The sequence below is a fragment of the Protopterus annectens genome, chromosome 1.part2 (genome assembly GCF_019279795.1).
Source record: "Protopterus annectens isolate FY-2018-M chromosome 1.part2, PAN1.0, whole genome shotgun sequence".
Lineage (NCBI taxonomy): Eukaryota > Metazoa > Chordata > Ceratodontiformes > Protopteridae > Protopterus > Protopterus annectens.
Window position 1 is genome coordinate 384,142,535 of NC_056727.1, and position 19,582 is coordinate 384,162,116.

A 19,582-nucleotide genomic window follows, 5' to 3' on the forward strand; every position below is an offset into this window, starting at 1 on the left:
GAGAAGCAGAAGGGATGGATTCTTCTACATCAGAGTCCTCATAAGGGGAAAGAGAAAATTCCTGATCAGAAGAGGAATCAGAAGAAATGGAAACCTGATCTGAAGATTCATAATCAGTGCCTTGCCTAGGCCTCTTAGCAGGAGGGGGTTGGGAACCCCTGATCAAGGTAATTAAATCCTCAGCCATTTTGATAATTTGTTTTTTAGGCATAGGGGCCTGAACACGTGGCTCATGCGTCAGTTTTTTAGACATAAAAGTTGGTTTTGGCCTTGTTTTTGATTATGGCGTCTGTTTAATATACAAATCTTTAGGCCTGAAAACACCCTCAGTAGCCAGTGCCTGCACAGTGGCAGTGGACCCATCCAAGGGAGAGACATCTGTGGGTTCAATAATTGAAGAATCTCACGGCATACCGTACTCCGAATGGGTCTCTGTAGAGGCCTGAGAATCAAAAGTAGCGGGCATCAGGGGCTGCGAAAGTGCCTCACTGAGTACCGGCGACTGGCTTAGGAGAAGCTTCGTTATCGGTTTTGGACCTCAACGGTCTGTCTCTTGTCTTTTTCTTTGCGATTTTTGTGAATTCCAGTAGTCGGATTGCTAACCGACGACATTTCAGGAGAGTTAAATCTTGAGCCAAAGTATTTAGAAGCAAAAATATACTGACGCTTAATAGTGCGTTGGTTAAATTTAGCACAAAATCGACAGCAAAGCACGTTGTGGTCAGGGCCTAGGCAAGGAATACAGTACAAATGAAAATCCTTATGAGGTATTTGTTTCCCACAAGTAATAAAATTGTTAACTTTTACTGACATCGGTAAGGAGCAAGAAAAAGTTTCCCCAATGGGGTACTTAGCTTTAGTTTAAGACTTCGGTTCTGAAACTCGAAAATGAAAATTTCAGGAGTCTGCCGATCGGCACTTGCGAACTGCTTCTGTTTCGGGCACCATGCGGCAAGAAAGACTGATTAAAATGGCGTTGGCTGCATGTTTTATACCCCTGACTACCTGAAGTCATGGAAGAGGAGACAGCAACCAACTCAGGACCCAAGACTTTGTTATTCAGGCCGACTGAGGGCAACCTGCCATCAGATTACCCAAATGTAATGACTGCAACAGTGAAATACGAAGAACATTATGTGTTCCAGACAGGTATGTTCCTAGCCTTGAGCAGCATTCTACCGTCACCCAGAATGATGCCTCAATACAAACAGAAAATGATTGACTAACAAATGGCTTAGTTTCCAGTGTAATTTCAATGGGATCCAGTACCTGACAGCCTGGGATGACAGGCCTGATAAACCACAATGCTTTGCCGGAGATGGGCTGTTTCCCTTGGGCTTCAGGCTTATGGCAAAGGCTCTTGCCTCCACCATAGTAGCTTTTTTAGGCAATGCCATGAGGTCAAAACTGCCAACATGAAAATTTCATCAAAACGTAAATTAAAAGGTCAAGCTGCTAAACGCTAGGAGTCTAAACATGAAACTGCACTCATTGCTAGCATTCTTAACCCTGGAAGATGCTGACATTTGTGCAGTCACTGAAACCTGGTTCAAAGCTGCAGAAGGCACCCAAGCCATACCAGGTTACTCATCCCATCATACATTCAGATACCAAACACTGGGCAGCAAAGCAAAAAGAGGTGGAGTTGCAATACATATAAAAGACTTACACATCTCTAGACTGGTTAAACAGTATGACGCACAGGAAACAACTGACAAGACCCCTATTCAAATCATAGCTAGCTATAGGCCTCCAAGTTTGACTCAAGATGCCCACTTTACCTATCTGGACCTCTTCGAATCTATCAAGATTCAACCCTTTACTCTGATCCTGGGCGACTAACTATCCAACCATAGATTGGAAGAAATACTCATGCCAAAACACAAATGCCCAGAGATTCCTTGATTTCGTCAATGCAAATGCCTTGGACCAGTTGGTCAACACCCCAACAAGAGGTGAAAATATCTTGGACTTGGTATTAACCAACATGAGTAACCACTGCAGCATTCGTACAGTGTAATCATTCCTGGTAAGATCCGACCACAAAGCGGTCACTTTCAAAGTCATTATCTCACCCCGACCTTCCCTATCTAAGGACAAACAAAAAAACTTCTCCAAAGCTACTACAACCTCCTGAGGGAAGGTATAAACAGCTTTACAGCCCCTCCCCCTCCACAGGAACTGGCACGTATGTCCAGACCTAGACCAAAGTACTATATGAGCATTTATATAGCTGCATGGAATCAGGAATACCCAACAGGATAAAATCATCCTCCTCAAGGAAGAGTAAACCTGTCTGGTGGACATCTGCAATAAACAAACTCTATAATAAAATGAAAAAAATTGCTGTCCAGGGCCAAGAAGGAGCAGGTGCCTAATTGGAAGCAATCTTTCCTTAGCCTGAACAAGCAAATAAGACCATTAGTGAAATCATCCAAAGCAAACTTCGAGTCCAAACTGGTCACATCTACTGAAGGCAATCATAAGGCCTTCTTCACATATATTTGCAATCTCAAGGGAAGCACCCAGATCTGATCAGAACTGGTGGTCAAGGTCATGACATATGCATATGCTGTAGATATAGTTAACCTGATGGCAGACAGGTTCAATGAAAACTTCACCCCTCTGTCCCCCCATCAGTAAAACAGGACCATCCCCAATACCTGCCCCCCTCCCCTTATCTCTAGAGAGCAAATAATCACTGCCCTTTCAAGGACAAAAAATACAGCCTCCATGGGACCCGATAACATACCAGGCTGCATCCTACATGAATTCAGGCAGGAACTTGCAGCACCATTAGGCGCCCTATTCAACCAAAGCCTGAGTACCGGCTTCACCTCAGCTGAGTGGAGTACAGCCACTGTCATCCCTTTGCACAAAGGTGGAGCGTCCACCGATTCAGGAAATTATAGACCCATCAGCCTAACTAGCCTATGTGCAAGGCCATGGAGCAGATTATCATGGACCTCATTAACAAGGACATTGTCAACCCTCAGACACTCTATCCCACACAGTTTGGCTTCGTCAAGGGGAGGTTATGCCTGTTAAATTTGGTCGAGTTCTTTGAAACAGTCACCAAGGCCATGAATGAGGGGAAGATGGTGCACACTGTCTACCTTGATCTGGCCAAAGCCTTTGATGCGATTACTCACTCAGGTATAATAGATAAACTCTTTCAACTATGAATCAATCCATGTTACCATATGGGTAGCAAACTGGCTCACTGATAGAACCCACCTAGTCAAAACAGGTGAAGCCACCTCAAGCAGTAGACCCGTAATGAGCGGTGTATCCCAGGGATTGGTCTTGGGGCCTCTGCTGTTTGAGATCTACTTTTCTGAGGTGCAGGCCAAAACCAGTGGGCTTTGGCTGACCAAGTCTGCAGATGACTGCAAGCTGGGTGTTGTCATCAATATCCCTACTGATGTGGACATCCTCCAAGAGGGTCTAATCCAAACAAATGACTGGTGCCAGAAACATGGCCTCAAACTGAGTGCCAAAAAATGCATCATCATCCCCCCTTTAGGGAGAGTGATGTCCCCAAATTATCACATTGATGATAAGGTCCTAAGCAGGCAATCAGTCGTGAGGGACTTGGGCACCCAGGCTTATAGCAAAGTGACTTTTGACCACCATATTGGCTCCATTGTATGGAAAGCTTTCTACATGGCCCACCTCATTAGTAAGGGTATCTCTTCCAGGGACAAGGTGGTCATAATATCCCTGTATTCTTCTCTTATAAGACCCATTATTGAGTACAATGCCCCTTTCGGCATGCACCTCACAAAGCACACGCAGCAGCTGGACAGACCACAGAGTTCCTCACCAGGAGAATCCAGGGCCTACACAGACAGGCAGCAGGCCCTGTCCTTCTACTTATTCACCTACAGACTCCTCAGAGATAACCTCTGTCTGGCATACAAAGCAATCTCAGACCCTGCCCTGATGGGACTGCTGCATATCCGCAAGTCAAGCTCCACTCAAGTAACCCGCACGAGCAACTCAACCTGGTCTGTGACATCAATAGGACTTGTTGGAGGGACACATTTGTGTCCCAGATACTCCCCCCCCCCTTTTATGGAATAGACTCCCTCTCCACATCAAGCAGAATACCTCATTAACTCTTTTTAATAACAACCTGGATAACTGGATGGGGAACAGAAAATGCACCCCTGGAATTCCACCTGTGTCCCTGCTGGACAGTGGCATAGGGTGCTGACTTGCTGAAACACGGGCTAAATTCTTGGCTAGGCTAGTAAGGGCCTTGAGGCAAATAGCCTAGTAACTTCCTATGATTAATTATCATGAAATGAAGAGTGAAACAGAACATCAAGAAACTTTAAAATTATCTGCAAAACTTTTTAAGAAATGTTTTATGAGGCAGAAGAGATCTGAACAGCAGAGTTTTAGGTTCACTCGCCAAACAACTTAACTAACACAAAAAAGAAAGCTAGAAAATGTCAGAACTGTAAGATGAATTTGCATACAGGTCCTTAACTGCTCTTTGCACTGTATGAAACTGAATACATAAAAACAGCAATGACATTACTTACCAGTCCAAAGAAGAGACCTGTCAGCAAGATTATCAAAGCAAATATTAAATACGATCCCCAAGCAGGTATCCCATGGGTCTCTGTAAAATAGCTATGTATTTGCTAGAAAAAAGAAATAGGCTGTTAATTCTAATATAAGCCAACTTTAAACATGAAACTCATAAAAACTAAACAGCAGAACAAAGAAAAGTGAAAACAATAACATGCATATTTTTGCAACATTTTTACTCTTACAAAAATAAATGTTTTGCTAATTTCAGAATATAATGGAAAACATCAGATATACATGTACCACATTAGTAGGTTTCTGGTGAGTTCTGTAGTAGTTAGCTGTCCTCGTCAGATAACCCACCTGAGCTATTTCTGATTTTTTTTCTCATTTTCACACTTGCCTACTACCCTATTCAGTTTAACCCCCACACTGTTTACATGCATGTTATGTGCAACACAAACCAAAAAACTCAATATGAAAAAAACAATAATTCACAGTCTTTAATAATTTAAAGGGAAGTTCATCTACAGCCTCAAAATGGTGAGGCCATCCAGACACAGTTGGACAGTGAAATGATAATGAAAAGTAACTTTTCTCATACATATAACAGATGTCTTCTTAACATATAATTTGATCAACGAAGAGGGGCCTCCTTGATGTTTCCACTTCTTGAGATTATTCTCTCTGCCATTCGGCATTCCTTTTCCCATAAACTTTCATACTCTGGGAAGGAGGCATTTCCATGACAATGAAAACTGTGACATCGTAGGTGTCATCTATATAACTGGGTCTGTCTAACCCATCTCATCAGTTCTCCCAAGCCACTAGTAAACACCCACATGCAAATCAAGAAATTTCCATCACCTCTATTGCCAACAAGTAATGTAGAAAAATATGCTCCCCTGACGTATAAGGAACTCCTCCAGCAGCCAAGACAGTCTGGAGTAACTGATCACCCTCAAGAAGATACGGGAAGGACATTTGTGACCCATTAGAGAGGATTGTTTTCTTACAACAACATATATGTTAAGAAATCTGCTACAGCTAACATTAGCAACCCTTCCTGATGGATCACCTGAACAGGCAGATTCCCCAAGTAGTAAACCACAAAGGTGGAAGAAACCAGATGACCACACCTGAAAAGGCAAAGATGACCGAGCCCAGGGTAGCAACGCAACTAGAAGGGCCCCGAATTCAAGAGTCTGACTCAGGACTACACCGCATAGGAAGGGAAGTAATTTTATGCTCAAAGGGAACAGTGATCAAGCTGGCCAAGGACAGATCCAACATGCATTAGAAGCAGTTATTCTTTTACAGAAGCAGATTGCAATTCAGCCAGGGCTAATGGGAAGAACTTTCCAGTGCTACAAAGAATGTAACTGTCAACCAATAAAAGGAGTGCACTGTCAGCTATGGGCCCTTCCCTCCACTGGGACAGGAAGACAAACCACTGAAATGCCTAACCCAACAGCAAGGTGCACAGTTTGCACCTAAGACGGCTGCACCACCCCTATCAGGAGAGAAAGACCCCCATACCATTATCCACTTTCATCTCCCCTGTGAGAAAATATGAAGAAGTGACTGGTTCAGGAATCCATATAACCACCTTCTCAAGAACTTTGGGGAAGAGGAATGAGAACCGTCTGTCGACCTGACATGCCAAGACTGGAAGTGAAAGGTGGAGCTACTATGAATGGCCCTTCACTCACAGAAAAACAGGTCAAGATAGAAATCCATGTCACCCAGAAGGGACTGGCTCTCCAGAAAGAGCTGAGATTGCTGCAAGCTGACAAGTGATAACAAAAGCATTTGGACACAGTACATTTTAAGTAATCTTATAACTGCACTTATCTTACCATTTAAATCAGTTGTGGGTGTTTTTTGCTCTTTATCTGAAATTAAAGATATTAACTTAAGTCATTTTATAGTTTGCATTGCTTTTTGGTTTCTGTACTAGAATTCTGAGTTTGCTGTAGCCAAATCAACCCAGATCCCCCAAGTTATTTTACAGCACAAAAGCAGTCCACCATCTCAGTGCTAAGACTGCTGTAAGCTCATAACAAAAGCATCTGGGCTACGTTTTTGTTTTCAGAGAAGTAAATTTTAAGTAGATTTAGAATTGCACTTATCTTACCATTTAAATTATTTTTCCCTTTTCATCTGAAGTTAAAGCTATTGATTTAGGGCATTTTTATAGTCTACATTGCTTTTGGTTTTAGTACTAGGCCTGTTTCTTCCCCCACCCTATCTCTGATTTAGTTTTATACTTGGGAGGCTTTTGAACTGCCTTTCACTACTGTATAGCTGGCCCTAGAAGCTCCTCCCAGTCTGATTCCCTCTGCTTATCTTACTGGTTACTGACAGAAAAAACTGGGAAGGCCCTCTCCTTAGACTGTTAGTGTACTTTGAAAATGCCTCGAAATACATGTGTTCCTCATTGCAGGCTTGTCTGTCTTTGAATCACCTTCCAATTACTTGTAGCTAGCTGTTAGATTTACTTTTGGTACCTTTTCAGTTGTGGCTAACTAAAGTGTATTTTTTTACATTAAGAAGATTGGGACTGCAATTCTAGAGGGAGTGGAAAGGTAGCCTGGTCTGTCTGAGCTGAGAAGTGCACGGAAAGGCATAACGTGAGAATGACTTGTTGTAGGTAGTTGGTACCTTTTCAGTTTTGGCCAACCATTTTACATTAAGAAAACCAGGACTGTTATTCTAGTGGCAGTAGTAAAGTAGCCTAGCCAATCAGAGTTGGAAAACGCACAATGAGGCTTTACGTGAGAATTGCTTACTGTAGCTAGTTATTTGATTTTTTTTCTACTTTTTCACTTTTGTCTAACTAAAGTGTGTGTGTTTTTTTTTTTTTTTTTTTTTTTTACGTTAAGGAGGCTACCTCTACAATTCTAGTGGAAGTAGAATTGTAGCCTGACTTGTCAAAGTTGGCAAACACACAAGGGATCTTAAAGTGACAATTACTTGTTGAAACTAGTTGGTACCTTTTTTACTTTTGGCCAACCTAAGTATGTTTTTACATAAAGAAGACTGGGACTGCTATTCTAGTAGCAGTAGTAAAGTAAAGTAGTCTGGTAAGTCCGAGTTGGAAAACGCACAGGGAGGCTTAAAGTGAGACTGTTTCATCAGCCAGAGGACTTTAGTTGGGTGTTAATCTGTACCTCAGAACTAATTTTGCTGTGTTTTTACATTAAGAAGTTACAGGATCGTCCGTCTTGTGGGAGAAGTTGTTTAACTGGTCTCTCTGAGTTAGGAGGCACTCCAGGGTGCTGAAAGTGTAGTCATTTTTTTGCCAGAGGACAGCTTTTTCTGTCTGCTTTAAATTAGGAGCGCTTTCATGGTGCTGTTCAATGCTCAGTGGTGGTTAGCAGTACCTTGTATAGTAGCAAACCTATAAAGGTAATTCTTAAAACTTAAACCCACAACACAGAAAGGCTTTGGGTGGAACAAAGCTTAGGGCAGCTAAATAGTGTCATGCAACACTAAGCTATAACAGTATCTAACACCTAGCCTCCAACCTCAACACCACTCAGGTGACACCTATAAAACCAAACCACTGAACCATAACAGCCCAGCCCTAACACTGGTCCTGACACCATGGATTTGCAATTCTCTAAAGTCTCTGTGGCCAGCTTGATAGATATGGGCATCTTGAGACACTGCAGTAACTGTCTCGTGTACGTAGGCAACCTTTTAATCCTAAAAGAAACTAAAACAGTACACAAGAGATATACATACATAACTTCCTTGGAGGCAAAAATCTCACTTACAAGGTTGTCAAAAACACATACTACATCCTTCAAACATACAGCTCACCGCACACAGATCTTCTTATGCAGAGACATTTAAAAGAAATCTTTCCAAACCTCAAAGACCTCCTAAGCCATCGAACTGCAACACTCCCCTTCAGCAATCACTAAAGCATACACCAAAAGCAACACCTAACACTACACATAAGCCTACATCCAATGATCCCACAAGAACAAGAATAAGGTGAGCAAATACTTTAGCTAGTAGTACTCTTGTCATAAGGGATTCCATTGTATAACACACACATAGTCCCCTCAACAGGATGGACAAGGAGAAGATAATGGTTAGTTGCCTATCCGGAACTAGGATCCACGATACCACACATGCACTCCAGGTCACTGCACCACAGGTAACAATATGATTCTATCATAGTTCATATGGGTGCAAATGACCTGAGGTGTACCTCACTAGAGCAGATGAAAAGAGACATTATGGATCTCTCTGAAAATGTGTCACAGACAGGTACATGCCCTGCATTGAGCAGTATTCTACCTTCACTAAGGATTATGCCACAGTATGAACAGAAAATTATTGATTTTAATAACTGGCTTAGCTTCTGGTGTCACTCCAGGGGAATCCAATATCTATTACCACTTGCCCACCCCGGGCTTTTGGATATTAGTTAAAACCTTTTTAGCAACCTTAAGGTGTTACTGCTCAATGCTAGCAGCTTTAACAAGAAACTCTGTTCTTTTACCAAGACTTGGTTTAAAAACACAGAAAGTACTCTGGCAGTGGAAGGCTGCAGTGCCTTTCCACACATATAGACCAACAGCAGCAAAGACCAGGACTAAAGATGGAGGTGTGTCAATCTATGTTGGAAGCAAATAAAACTCTAGGTTGGTTAAACAGGATGATGCCCTAGAGTTCATCCATGTCCAAGTCTCCACAGACAAGGTACTCTAACATGTACCGGCCAGCTATTGGTCGCCCTATGACACACAAAGCTCACAACTCTTATCTAGTCCCACTAGAGGTGCTCATCATGAACCAACTACCATATTCATGGGAGACTTCAACTACCCATCCATAGACTGAGAAACATACATTGCCTCTAACTTACAGGAACAGCGCTTCCTGGACTTCATCAGCACAACACCCTGGACCAGACAGTGCACTCTCCAGCCAGAGGATCAAACATATTGGACCTAGTACTCACCATCATGGTAGAGTGTTACCCCCCCCCCCCGACACACACATGTCATGCCTTCATTGGAGAAGTCGGACCACAAAGATATCTCCCTCAAAATAAAATTCAACCCAGAAAACACAACTAAACCAGTAACAGTACGGAACTATACTAAAGCAAACTTCATCCTACTAAGCAATGGCAAAATTCACTGCTCCCCCAACCCAGAGAACTCAGCTACCTATGCAGAATTATTTACAGAAACCCTGTACACACATGTAAATGGCTATACTGAGGCTGCCACACCTACCAGAAGTCCCAGATCTAACACCAAAAACAAACCACACTGGTGAAATCCTTGCCTTAGGCTATATAACAAAAGAAAAAAGTCATGGCCAAAATCAGAAATAGCAACTTTCATAGAGACAAGAGCTCTCCAATTCAACTAAATAAAAACTAAGACGTCTAATAACACCCAGCAAAGCCAATTACAAGGTCAGAATAGTCTCCCAGGCCAAGGACAACCAACAAGCCTTCTTCAGCTATGTTAGGGATCTTAAATGTAATACTCTAGGTAAATGGCACAACCTTCACTAACCAGAGTGACACAGCAAATCTACTTGCTGACAAATGCAACTCTAACTTCACCCCCCCCCCACTCCCCCCTGTGAAATCCCTTCTAGCATATCCTCCCCAACTATCAACAGCACAAAGGTCCTAGAAGTGCTGTCTAAGGCCAAATCACTGCTTCAATGGGCCCCGACAATATCCCCGGTTGTCTTCTAAACGGCCTAAAACACAATACAGCAGGACCACTTAAGGCATCCGAATTAGTCTCAACACAGGTTACATATCAGGTGAATGGAGGGCCTTAACTGCCATCCTCTTCATAAGGGTGGACTATCAACTGCCCCAAGGAACTACAGACCCATTAGTCTGACAAGTCTAACACTCAAAAGCCATGGAACAAATTATTGTGGAAATGATCAACAAGGGTACTGGCAACCTAAAACACTGGACCCATCCTACTGTGGCTTTGTTAAGGGAAGGTCGTGCCTATTTAAACTGGTAAACTTCTTTGAGAAAGTCACCAAGGCTATGCATGAGGGGAAAATGGTGCATACTGCCTACCCTGACCTAGCCAAGGTGTTTGATAAAATACTCCACTCAAGTATTGTTTGCAAACTCTCAGAACTAGACATATATCCCTACATAACTCGCTGGATTGCCAGCTGGCTCACAGATAGGACTCAAGAAGTCAGGATCACTAAGAGACCAGTTACCAGTGAGTACACCAGGGCTCTGTGATGGGCCTGCACCTGTTTGCCTTCTACTCCTAAGAAGTCAAAGCTAATGTCAAATGCCTCTAGATCAAGTTCACTGATGACTGTAAATTGTGAGCTATCAAAGAGTCCCCCCCACCCGAAATAAACATTCTACAAGAAGGTGTAACACAAACAAATGACTAGTGTGAAAAGTGCAGAGTAAAACTCAATGCAAAGAAGTGTATTACAGTGCCCTTTGAGAAAGCATCCACCCAACCTAATTACTTACTTACTTGATAAAACACTCAAAAGTTGACAATATTTAGGGATCTAAGAACATATGTAAACTGTAATCTGGTGTTCGACCAACATGTAGCCAAGATAGTAAGAAAAAAACATTCTATGTTGTCCAACTCATAAGCAAGGGTAAGACATCCAAGTCCAAGGAAGTAATAGTACCACTTTACTCGGTCTTCATCAGACCAATCCAGTACAAATAACCCCACTGGCATGTACCTAGCCTGGCACTTGCAACAGTTGAAACACCCTCAAAGATTCCTTACCACGTAATTCAGCCCCAATCTGGTCCCTGTATCTCTAAAGGACAGAGGTCGACAGTATGTACATGAGTCAACAGCTAGCATACCCCCTCCCAAACACACAATCCTTAGTGACCTCCTTACTAATATACCCCACCATATAGGCATCCAAGGAACTCTGGAAGAAAACTGGGTTTGGTTGGGTTGCACAGTTAGGCTTGTAAAGACTTTGGTGTTTAACATACTATGACCTATGAATCTACAAGATGGAACAGAACTATACCTGACAACTAAGGCTAAAATATACAGGCCTTATGAATATCACAGATACCAAATATAGGCAAGCACTGGCATTAAATAGTACCATACTCACTGACAACCAAGTGGAAAATTTCCAAGTGGCTCAGAAATCTCACCCTAAGACATAACTAGGAGCTCAGTAGGGTAAGCAGGGTGAGGGGGGAAAAATTATGCCAGACTGTTCCTTGAAAAATGAGCAGCATCCCTTGATAAAAGTGGTGACCCAGAATCTTCAAGGACAATGAATTCATACCTCATTTAATCATTAATGGGCTCTGTGTAAAAAGATCAACTATATACATAAAGGGATACATTGATTAGCTTGATAGATGTCAGTTTGATCTAGGATATCGTGAATTTCTATAGTCAAATTCCTGTTTAGTCTCATACCATGGTTAGACTTTTTTGAGATCTCCCAACTATGGAGGGAAGGAGATTTTCTCCTAACTTGCAAGGTTGAGTGATCTCAGAGCTAATGTACAAAGGGATGCATTAGCACTGAATGGAGGTGCTTTGCCCCATGGAGAAATGCCGTTTGTGTGTTTGTGGCTGAAGCTGACATGTGACAGTGTAATAAAGTTTAACACTGGGATCATAGTAACTTTGAATAATGACTATGAATCTTTCCATGAACTATATCAGCAGACCTGAAACCATTAAAAGTAGGGTAAAAATGGGAAGCCTCACCCCCACTAATTCAAAAGAGGAACATGACACAACATTGTGCACCACTAACTGAACTGCTAATTCAGCTCAAGAAGGAGAGTAACATCATCCCCTTAATGACAGAAGGATTGCACCATGAACTGCCCCACATCTAGGGACTAGTTCTTACAGTCTCTGGCACCAATTCTCCATAACAGAACTGGAAAGGTGGCTATAAATGACCACCAGCTTTTTCGCAATCATGAGAATGAAAGCCTTTGGGGAAGTAAATTCTAACAGAAAGCAGTGTAGCAAACAAACTTCTTGCAATAAGAAACAGATATGCACCCCCTTGCTCTCCCCCAGAGAGCACCACATTATGAATTACTTGTTGTGGCAAAAGACAAGGGACCCTATTAATCTTTGACTACTTTGCCAGGAGGGCTAGAAGCCCAGTCACATTGCTCAAGGAATCTAAGGGTATCTCTCACCTTCCCAAAAATCCCAGACAGATAATGGTTTAAGTGAGGCCTGTTTTCAAAATGGTGGAACAAAGTATTACAAATACAGCCCTGAGAGAAGTGAGGAGGCAACTCTTGCACTCCTACATGCTGGGGACCACCTGTCAATCTTCGATTACAAAAAATAATGTTTTAATATAACAGTAACTTGGCAAACTTAGTAGTTTAATTCAAGTATCTTCTTTTTAAACAAGATTCATTTAAAATCCCCAGCTACCCTGCCAAGCAGGACAACATGCTGATGTTCACCCTAAAAGGGGTTGTACCAGGTTTCTCCTTCAGATTTTGGCTACTGCAGCCAGTACAAGAACAGGCTGAGGAAACTGGAGGAACTTCAAAATGCAACATCAATCAACACTGAGTGATTCTTACTCGGAGAATTTAGAGAACAATAGCGAAGACTCCAGAAGCAAGGGTAAGAAAACATCCAATGAAGACCCATCCTCTGGCTCTCTGTTAGCGAGGGAGGGGGGACCTCAATCAGCTGTCAAGGAATGGGGCACCAAGGCAACTGACTAAACACAACAGCTGTCCCAGTCCAAAATCAGGGAGTGGGAGGTGACCCTCCATCCTCCAGAAATGAAGCATCCTCCATCTCCCATTGGACATTTTAGCATGAGCCCGCTTCAACAGCTTTACCACCGTTTTGGAACTTGTAGAGGAAGAAAGTGATGGAAAAGGACCAGCTCAAAGTGAAATGGCCATGGAAACAGAACTGCAAGCATGCTGACCCCTGATGAAAAACTGCCCCAATGGGTTGACCAAAACAGAAGCCTCAAAGAGTCCTTGGCTTGAGCTTTGGTCAGGGTGGACAGACTGACTGAAAATGTTTAAGTGTGGATGCCTGAGGCAGAGCAGGGAATCAGCAGAGGGGTAAATGGTCTTGTGCCTAGGACAGTGACATGAGACAATGCTCATTTCCTGCAAAGAAAGCTACCAACTGAGGTTCACAACCCCTGGCCAAAAAACCTCCCCCACCTTAAAAAAAGCAATCATCAAAAAGTAAAAAACGTGCCCCCAAGATGACATTACCCATGCCATTTTAGACAGGCATATACTATAGTTTACCATTGTAGCCTTATTATCCACCAAATCCAAGAGGCAGAGGGCCACCCAACAGCACAAATGAAAAGTCATAGTCAGGAACAGGCAGAGACAGGTGCTCAACATCTCACAGTATGTTAGGGTCTTCAGCACTTCCAGTACTGGTTCCACTGGGATATACCAGAATCTGAGCAGACAAGATACTCAGTTATGAGATGTAAGCTTCAACATGGCAGAAGAATACACCCCTTGCCAAACCTATACCAAGTTCTAGTCTCATAATCAGCAGGCTGGTGGGAAACGAGCTTTGGTCTCCAAGCCCTCTAATGACCAGTCAAGATCACATGGATTACTCCAATCCTTCAAAGGTGGTTACCTGGCATCAGCCTCCTTGGGGGCTACAGGAGCTGAGTGATGCACCTCATAGCCTTCATGCTAGTATCCCTAAATGTTGACTTCCAAGAAGGGGGGAGGGTGACCCAGGGTGTCCAGTGGCTCCACAACCCACAGGGAGGTGTGATGCTACACCTCATAAACTTAAGTAATCTGAAGCATAGGTCTAAGACCTCCAATAAGAAACTAACAATCACAAATTTACCATTATCATGAAAGAGTTGATTTTGATAGCCATAACTAAAAGACTGTACAAGGTTTATTGTAGACTCCAAATCACAGTATCAGTCTTTTTTTGCATGCATACCAGAGGTAGAGAATTGGGAAAACAGACCTGTAAAAGGCCTGACGCACCAAGCAGAGGCTCCTAAAAGTGAGTTTTGAAGCCCTAACTCAAATGCCCACAGACAAATAAATGACCTACTGAGCTGCAGCTTTGTGTCCTGGTGAAGCATCACTTAATGGCTCTTCCACGGCATGGACCAACCAACCTGCTGGACCAGGAGGAAGTCACTGGAGATGAAGCCTCAGCCCTAGGTATCTTGATCTACAACTGAATGACTCAAGAGGTCACTCCCAAATTTCAGGTAGGGCAGACAAAAAGTTAAGTCAGTTATTTGAGGGAAAACTGGAGCAACTACCACAGGATGCAACTCCCAGGGTGGCATCTGGGGTGTAACTGCCAATGAGTCAGGCTTATTTCTGACTCTAATTTACGTAATAACTATGTGAGATCATCCAGCTTTTTCCCTGACAGACAAATTGCTGGTATATCAGGGATGTCACCTTTCCCTGTACTGGTTTGACTTGAGTGAAGCAGGGGTGTGAGAGGTGTAGCTCCAACATCTGAGATGGGGGAGGGGGGCCCTTCCCCTTGTAAAAATATTGTCTTCTTGATTTTTTTTATTTATTTTTTATTGTTTTACTCACAAACAATGCTTGTATTCAGGAAGGTTCGCTCATTTGTAGTCACCTTTATGTGAGGTGATAACAAATGAGTTGCATACTTGTCAGGAGCCAACTGCCCTTCTCTAAATTGGAGTAACAAAATAGAATCAAGCCACTGCTAATCAGGCTCACTCCTGTCCTTTTGTAGCCCAAGAGGCAGCATAAGATATGAAGTTACCACTGTGAGTACCCAGTCAACCCCCTAAGGAAGTCTCACATGAAGAAAGCCTGGGATACCCACAGGGTACTGACAGACATTTTCTCCACTGATAACTATAACGCGAGGAGCCTCTTTCCACCTTCTTAAGAGTTTACTTCTTTGGAAGACTGAAAGAGTCAAAGTGAGTGCTATAACCCACTGGTGAATCATCTGCCATCACAGGATTAAGGCTATGAGCTGTTAATGACCTGCTTTCTGTAGTCCAGAGTTTCATTCCCTCAACCTTACCTACTGTGTGACTCTTCAGACAGTGCTCCGGGGTAAATGAAAAGCTGAGCAGGGCTTCTCAGTTGTCTCTGTAAATCTAAGCATCTAACAGTGACTGGTTCTGTTGTAGGAAGGGAAGGCTTACAAAGAGACAGAGAAAAATCATTCACTGTTCTAAAGCTTAATGACATGACACCAGGAGTCCATGAACATATAATGGCTTTGTGATCACCAACACTTTAATGTTCAGTACATCATCCACATCCTTTGGCACAGGACTGGAACCATGACCGTAATGGCTGTTATGGGTTCATGAGATGCAAAGGAGTGTCTGAGTATGAAACGTCCACTGTGCTCTTAGTCAGGCTGACAATGATATGACTTTATGTAATGTTTCTAAGGGAATACATGACTGACATTGAAGAAAGCCTAGTTCTACTCCAGTGAAGGCAATCCTCTGTTTTGGTTCTGAAGAGAACTTTTTCATAATCATGGAGATTTACTCAAGAGTATGTAATCAGGTACATTACAAGAAGTTCACTGATGGATTAAGTTCCTTTTCTTGGAAGGCCCCTGTCACAAAGACTAGCACCTTGATAAACAGAATGGGTGAAAAACAGAGATTAAACACTTTGTAATGAAAATACAAACCCAGACAGAAATGATGAAACCTCCTGTGTGAACCACAGACACTGCTGTAAGAAGATGAGTATCCCCCATCTAGCAATATCATTCAAGCTCCATATAACAGCAGGGGCATGATTCCGTGGAGAATCACTAAATGGAATCAGCTGTAATGGACTTATTTGCTGTAACAGCTGAGGTCCAAAATGGGACTGATTTTATTATTTAAATATCTTTTTTCCCCCCTACTGCTTTGCCAACCCTCAGCTCTCTTGTCATGCAATTGGCTCATTTATTCCCCATATGGTGACAGCCAAATATGTTAGGCAATCTTCTAGAAGCTCATTAGTTTTCCTTTCTAATTTATTGCTAACCCTCTAAGCCCTCACAGCAGCAGCATATTTGGCGTGCAATATCATTCTCAATAAATGTTTCATTTAGTTACGAAGAAGTTGCACTTTTGCAAGAAACACCGACTGATGTAGGAGGCCAAGCTAATCAGTTGGAGCACGTGGTAAAGCACTTAAGAGTGCAAAACATAAGATCTCAAGCAGTACATTTGCTGCTGTGTGTGACAACTTGGAAAGCAGAAGCAGGCAAGATAACATCATGGACACTGGTCTAGCGGAGATACAGAAGGTCAGGATTTCAATGTATTTAGGAAAAAGCAGTTAAAGAAATTAGCACGGATGCCCTTGTTATGTCTTTTCAAGTGGTAGATCTCACAAGGGAAGAAGGTTGTCATCAATGGGGAGGTTAAGGCACACAGCAGTCAAGTTACAAAGGAATAAGTCGAACAATGAGAAAGGGCTTCATGATGACAGGAATGACAGTGAAGTTCATAGAGGCTCTTCTGCCACATATCTAAATAAAGGAAAACATCTGACACGAGCACTGTAGTACCTGAAGAAGGGTCTGCAGTGAGGTTTGTGCATCCCATATTGTTCAGAGTGACATGGAAGGGGAAACATTTATTGGGCTACCATAATTCCTAAAGCAGTATATATTTATACAAAAATAATGTGTGTGGGGGGAGGGGTGACACGAGTAGTGGCTGCTGGCTGAGGTTGCTCTGACAGAGTAAGCAAGTGACAGGAAAATGTGGTGTGGACTGTGGATGAGTGAAAAGAAGGTGACGCAACTGAAGGGCAGAACAGTATGGACACACTGCATATATGTGATGAGAACAGGAGGAACTGAAATGAAGTTGTAGCCAAAAAGTGTGAATAAACTTCAACTGTTAGAACATAAAGACTGGTAATGTTTTAAAAGACTGGCCATCAGGAAAGTGACAACTTCGATACTGGTGCCAGTGGTTAGAGGAATTTATTGTTGATTACTGGAGGAATTAGGAAAGGGGTTGGCACCACATGGAAAAAGGAGAGAGATAGATCACTCCTGAAAGACAAAGCTCAACTAAAACGTGGGGTCTTTAGAAACATCAGAGAAGTTTTATGAAGAAAAGTAAGGCTGGAAAGTGCAGTCCTGACAAAGGGTTGTGAAAGAGAATGGAACTGCAGATGACCAGAAAGGACAGTACAGTTTTGTACCTACCATAAATGTAGATGTCTGATAGATATGCAACTGCAGTCCTGACATATGGGTTGTCCTGCCTCAGGCAGCCCTTTGGTCGGCCGGATTCCAAAGTCTGGGTCCGGCGTCGGCTGATGTCACCTCCTCCCCGACGTCAGAGTGGCTGGGGTATAAAGGCATCCGCTGATGCCATCTTCTTCAGTGTTTCTTGCCCCAGATGCCAGGTGCCCCCCAAGGAAGGATACATTTTGTGAATGGATAAACAAAAATTCCAGACATGCATAACAGTAATAAACAGATATACCGTAACAGATATCCCCAGCTAATAGGAAAGGGGGGAATGGACCCAAGGGAAAAAGCAGAGGGGTAGGAGGGAGGGTAGACCTGACTGCAGTTGCATATCTATCGGACATCTACATTTATGGTAGGTACAAAACTGTACTATGTCCTTCAAGAATGCAACTGCAGTCCTGATATATGGGTTGAATACCATAGCCAAGCTGGGGGTGGTAGGATCTAAGCAAGGGATGGTGTAGCTAGAAGGCCCTGCAGGACTGGCAAAGCAAAGCCTGCTCGGGATCTGGAGTATAATGGCAGGTTGTAGTGTTTGGTAAATGTATGCACGGAGCTCCATGTAGCAGCCTCTAGGATGTCCTTTGTAGCCACTCCTCTTAGAAAAGCTGTGGATGTGGCTATAGCTCTGGTGGAGTGTGGTCTAATATTGGCTGGCACACCTTTTCCATGGAAAGAGTAACAGAATCTGATGCAGTGTCCAATCCATTTTGAAATTGTTTGTTTGGAGACTGCTTTTCCTTGCACTCCAGAAGCATAGGCTACAAAAAGTTGGTCAGACTTCCTGGTGGTCTTTGTTCTGTCCAAGTAGTAGCGTAATTGTCTGTGTATGTCCAAAGTATGCAGCAGCTTTTCCCCTTTATTTTGAGGATTGGGAAAGAAAGTAGGCAGGTGGATTGCTTGATTTAGAGACACCCTGGATATCACCTTTGGCATTAATGAAGGATTGGTCCTTAGAGAAACTCTGTCCTGATGAAAAATGAGAAAGGGAGGTACTGCCATGAGGGCCTGTATCTCCGATACTCTTCTTGCTGAGGTAACTGCCAACAGGAAGACCGTTTTCCAGGAGAGAAATTGCATTTCTGAAGATGCTGCTGGTTCAAAAGGAGGAAGAGTTAATTTTTCCAAGACGTAACTGAGGTCCCATGCAGGAACTGGGAGGTTTGATATTCTTTATCCCTCTTAGAAACTGTCTTAGCAAAGGATGCGAAAACACAGGTGGGTCACAGTTGTAATTTGCTGAGATTGCTGAAGCGTGGATTTTAATGGAAGAATATGAGAGGCCAGTATGAAACATTTCTGCCAAGTATTCTAATATCTGAGGTATGCTCATCACTGATGCATCCTGGCCCTTGTTGGCATTCCAGATGATGAATCTCTTCCACTTGGCCGAATAGTTTTTTCTGGTGGAAGGTCTGCGTGCTTCCAGCGAGATTTCCTGAACTTTTTCGGAGAGGGAGTCATGGGTCAAGGTCATGGAACCCTCCAAGCTGTCAGCTGCAATGTTTGCAAGTTTTGATGAACAGTCCTGTAATTGTGCTGAGTTAGGAGCAGAGGCCATTGAGGCAAGGGCCATGGTTTGGTGTGAGTTATGCTCAGTAGCAAAGGATACCAGTGCTGCCTTGGCCAGTCTGGAGCTATCAAGATTCCTTTTGGTTGTTCTGCTTTGATCTTCAGTAACACCTTGGTCAGTAAAGGTAGAGGAGGAAATGCATAAATTGTTAGGGCATTCCAACTGAAGGAAAGAGCATCCATTCTCCAGGCTAGAAGATGGTGTG

At 43.0% G+C, this 19,582-nt stretch overlaps 1 protein-coding gene across 1 annotated transcript in view; it reads right to left on the reverse strand.

Moving 5' to 3' along the window:
• The window catches only part of TMX4 (thioredoxin related transmembrane protein 4), a 640,042-nt gene that overhangs the window by 82,144 nt on the left and 538,316 nt on the right, over window positions 1-19,582 (reverse strand). Inside the window, exon 6 of the mRNA XM_044056560.1 lies at window positions 4,554-4,655. Within this exon, the coding sequence (XP_043912495.1) occupies window positions 4,554-4,655 (102 nt within the window). The remainder of the gene's footprint in view (window positions 1-4,553; window positions 4,656-19,582) is intronic.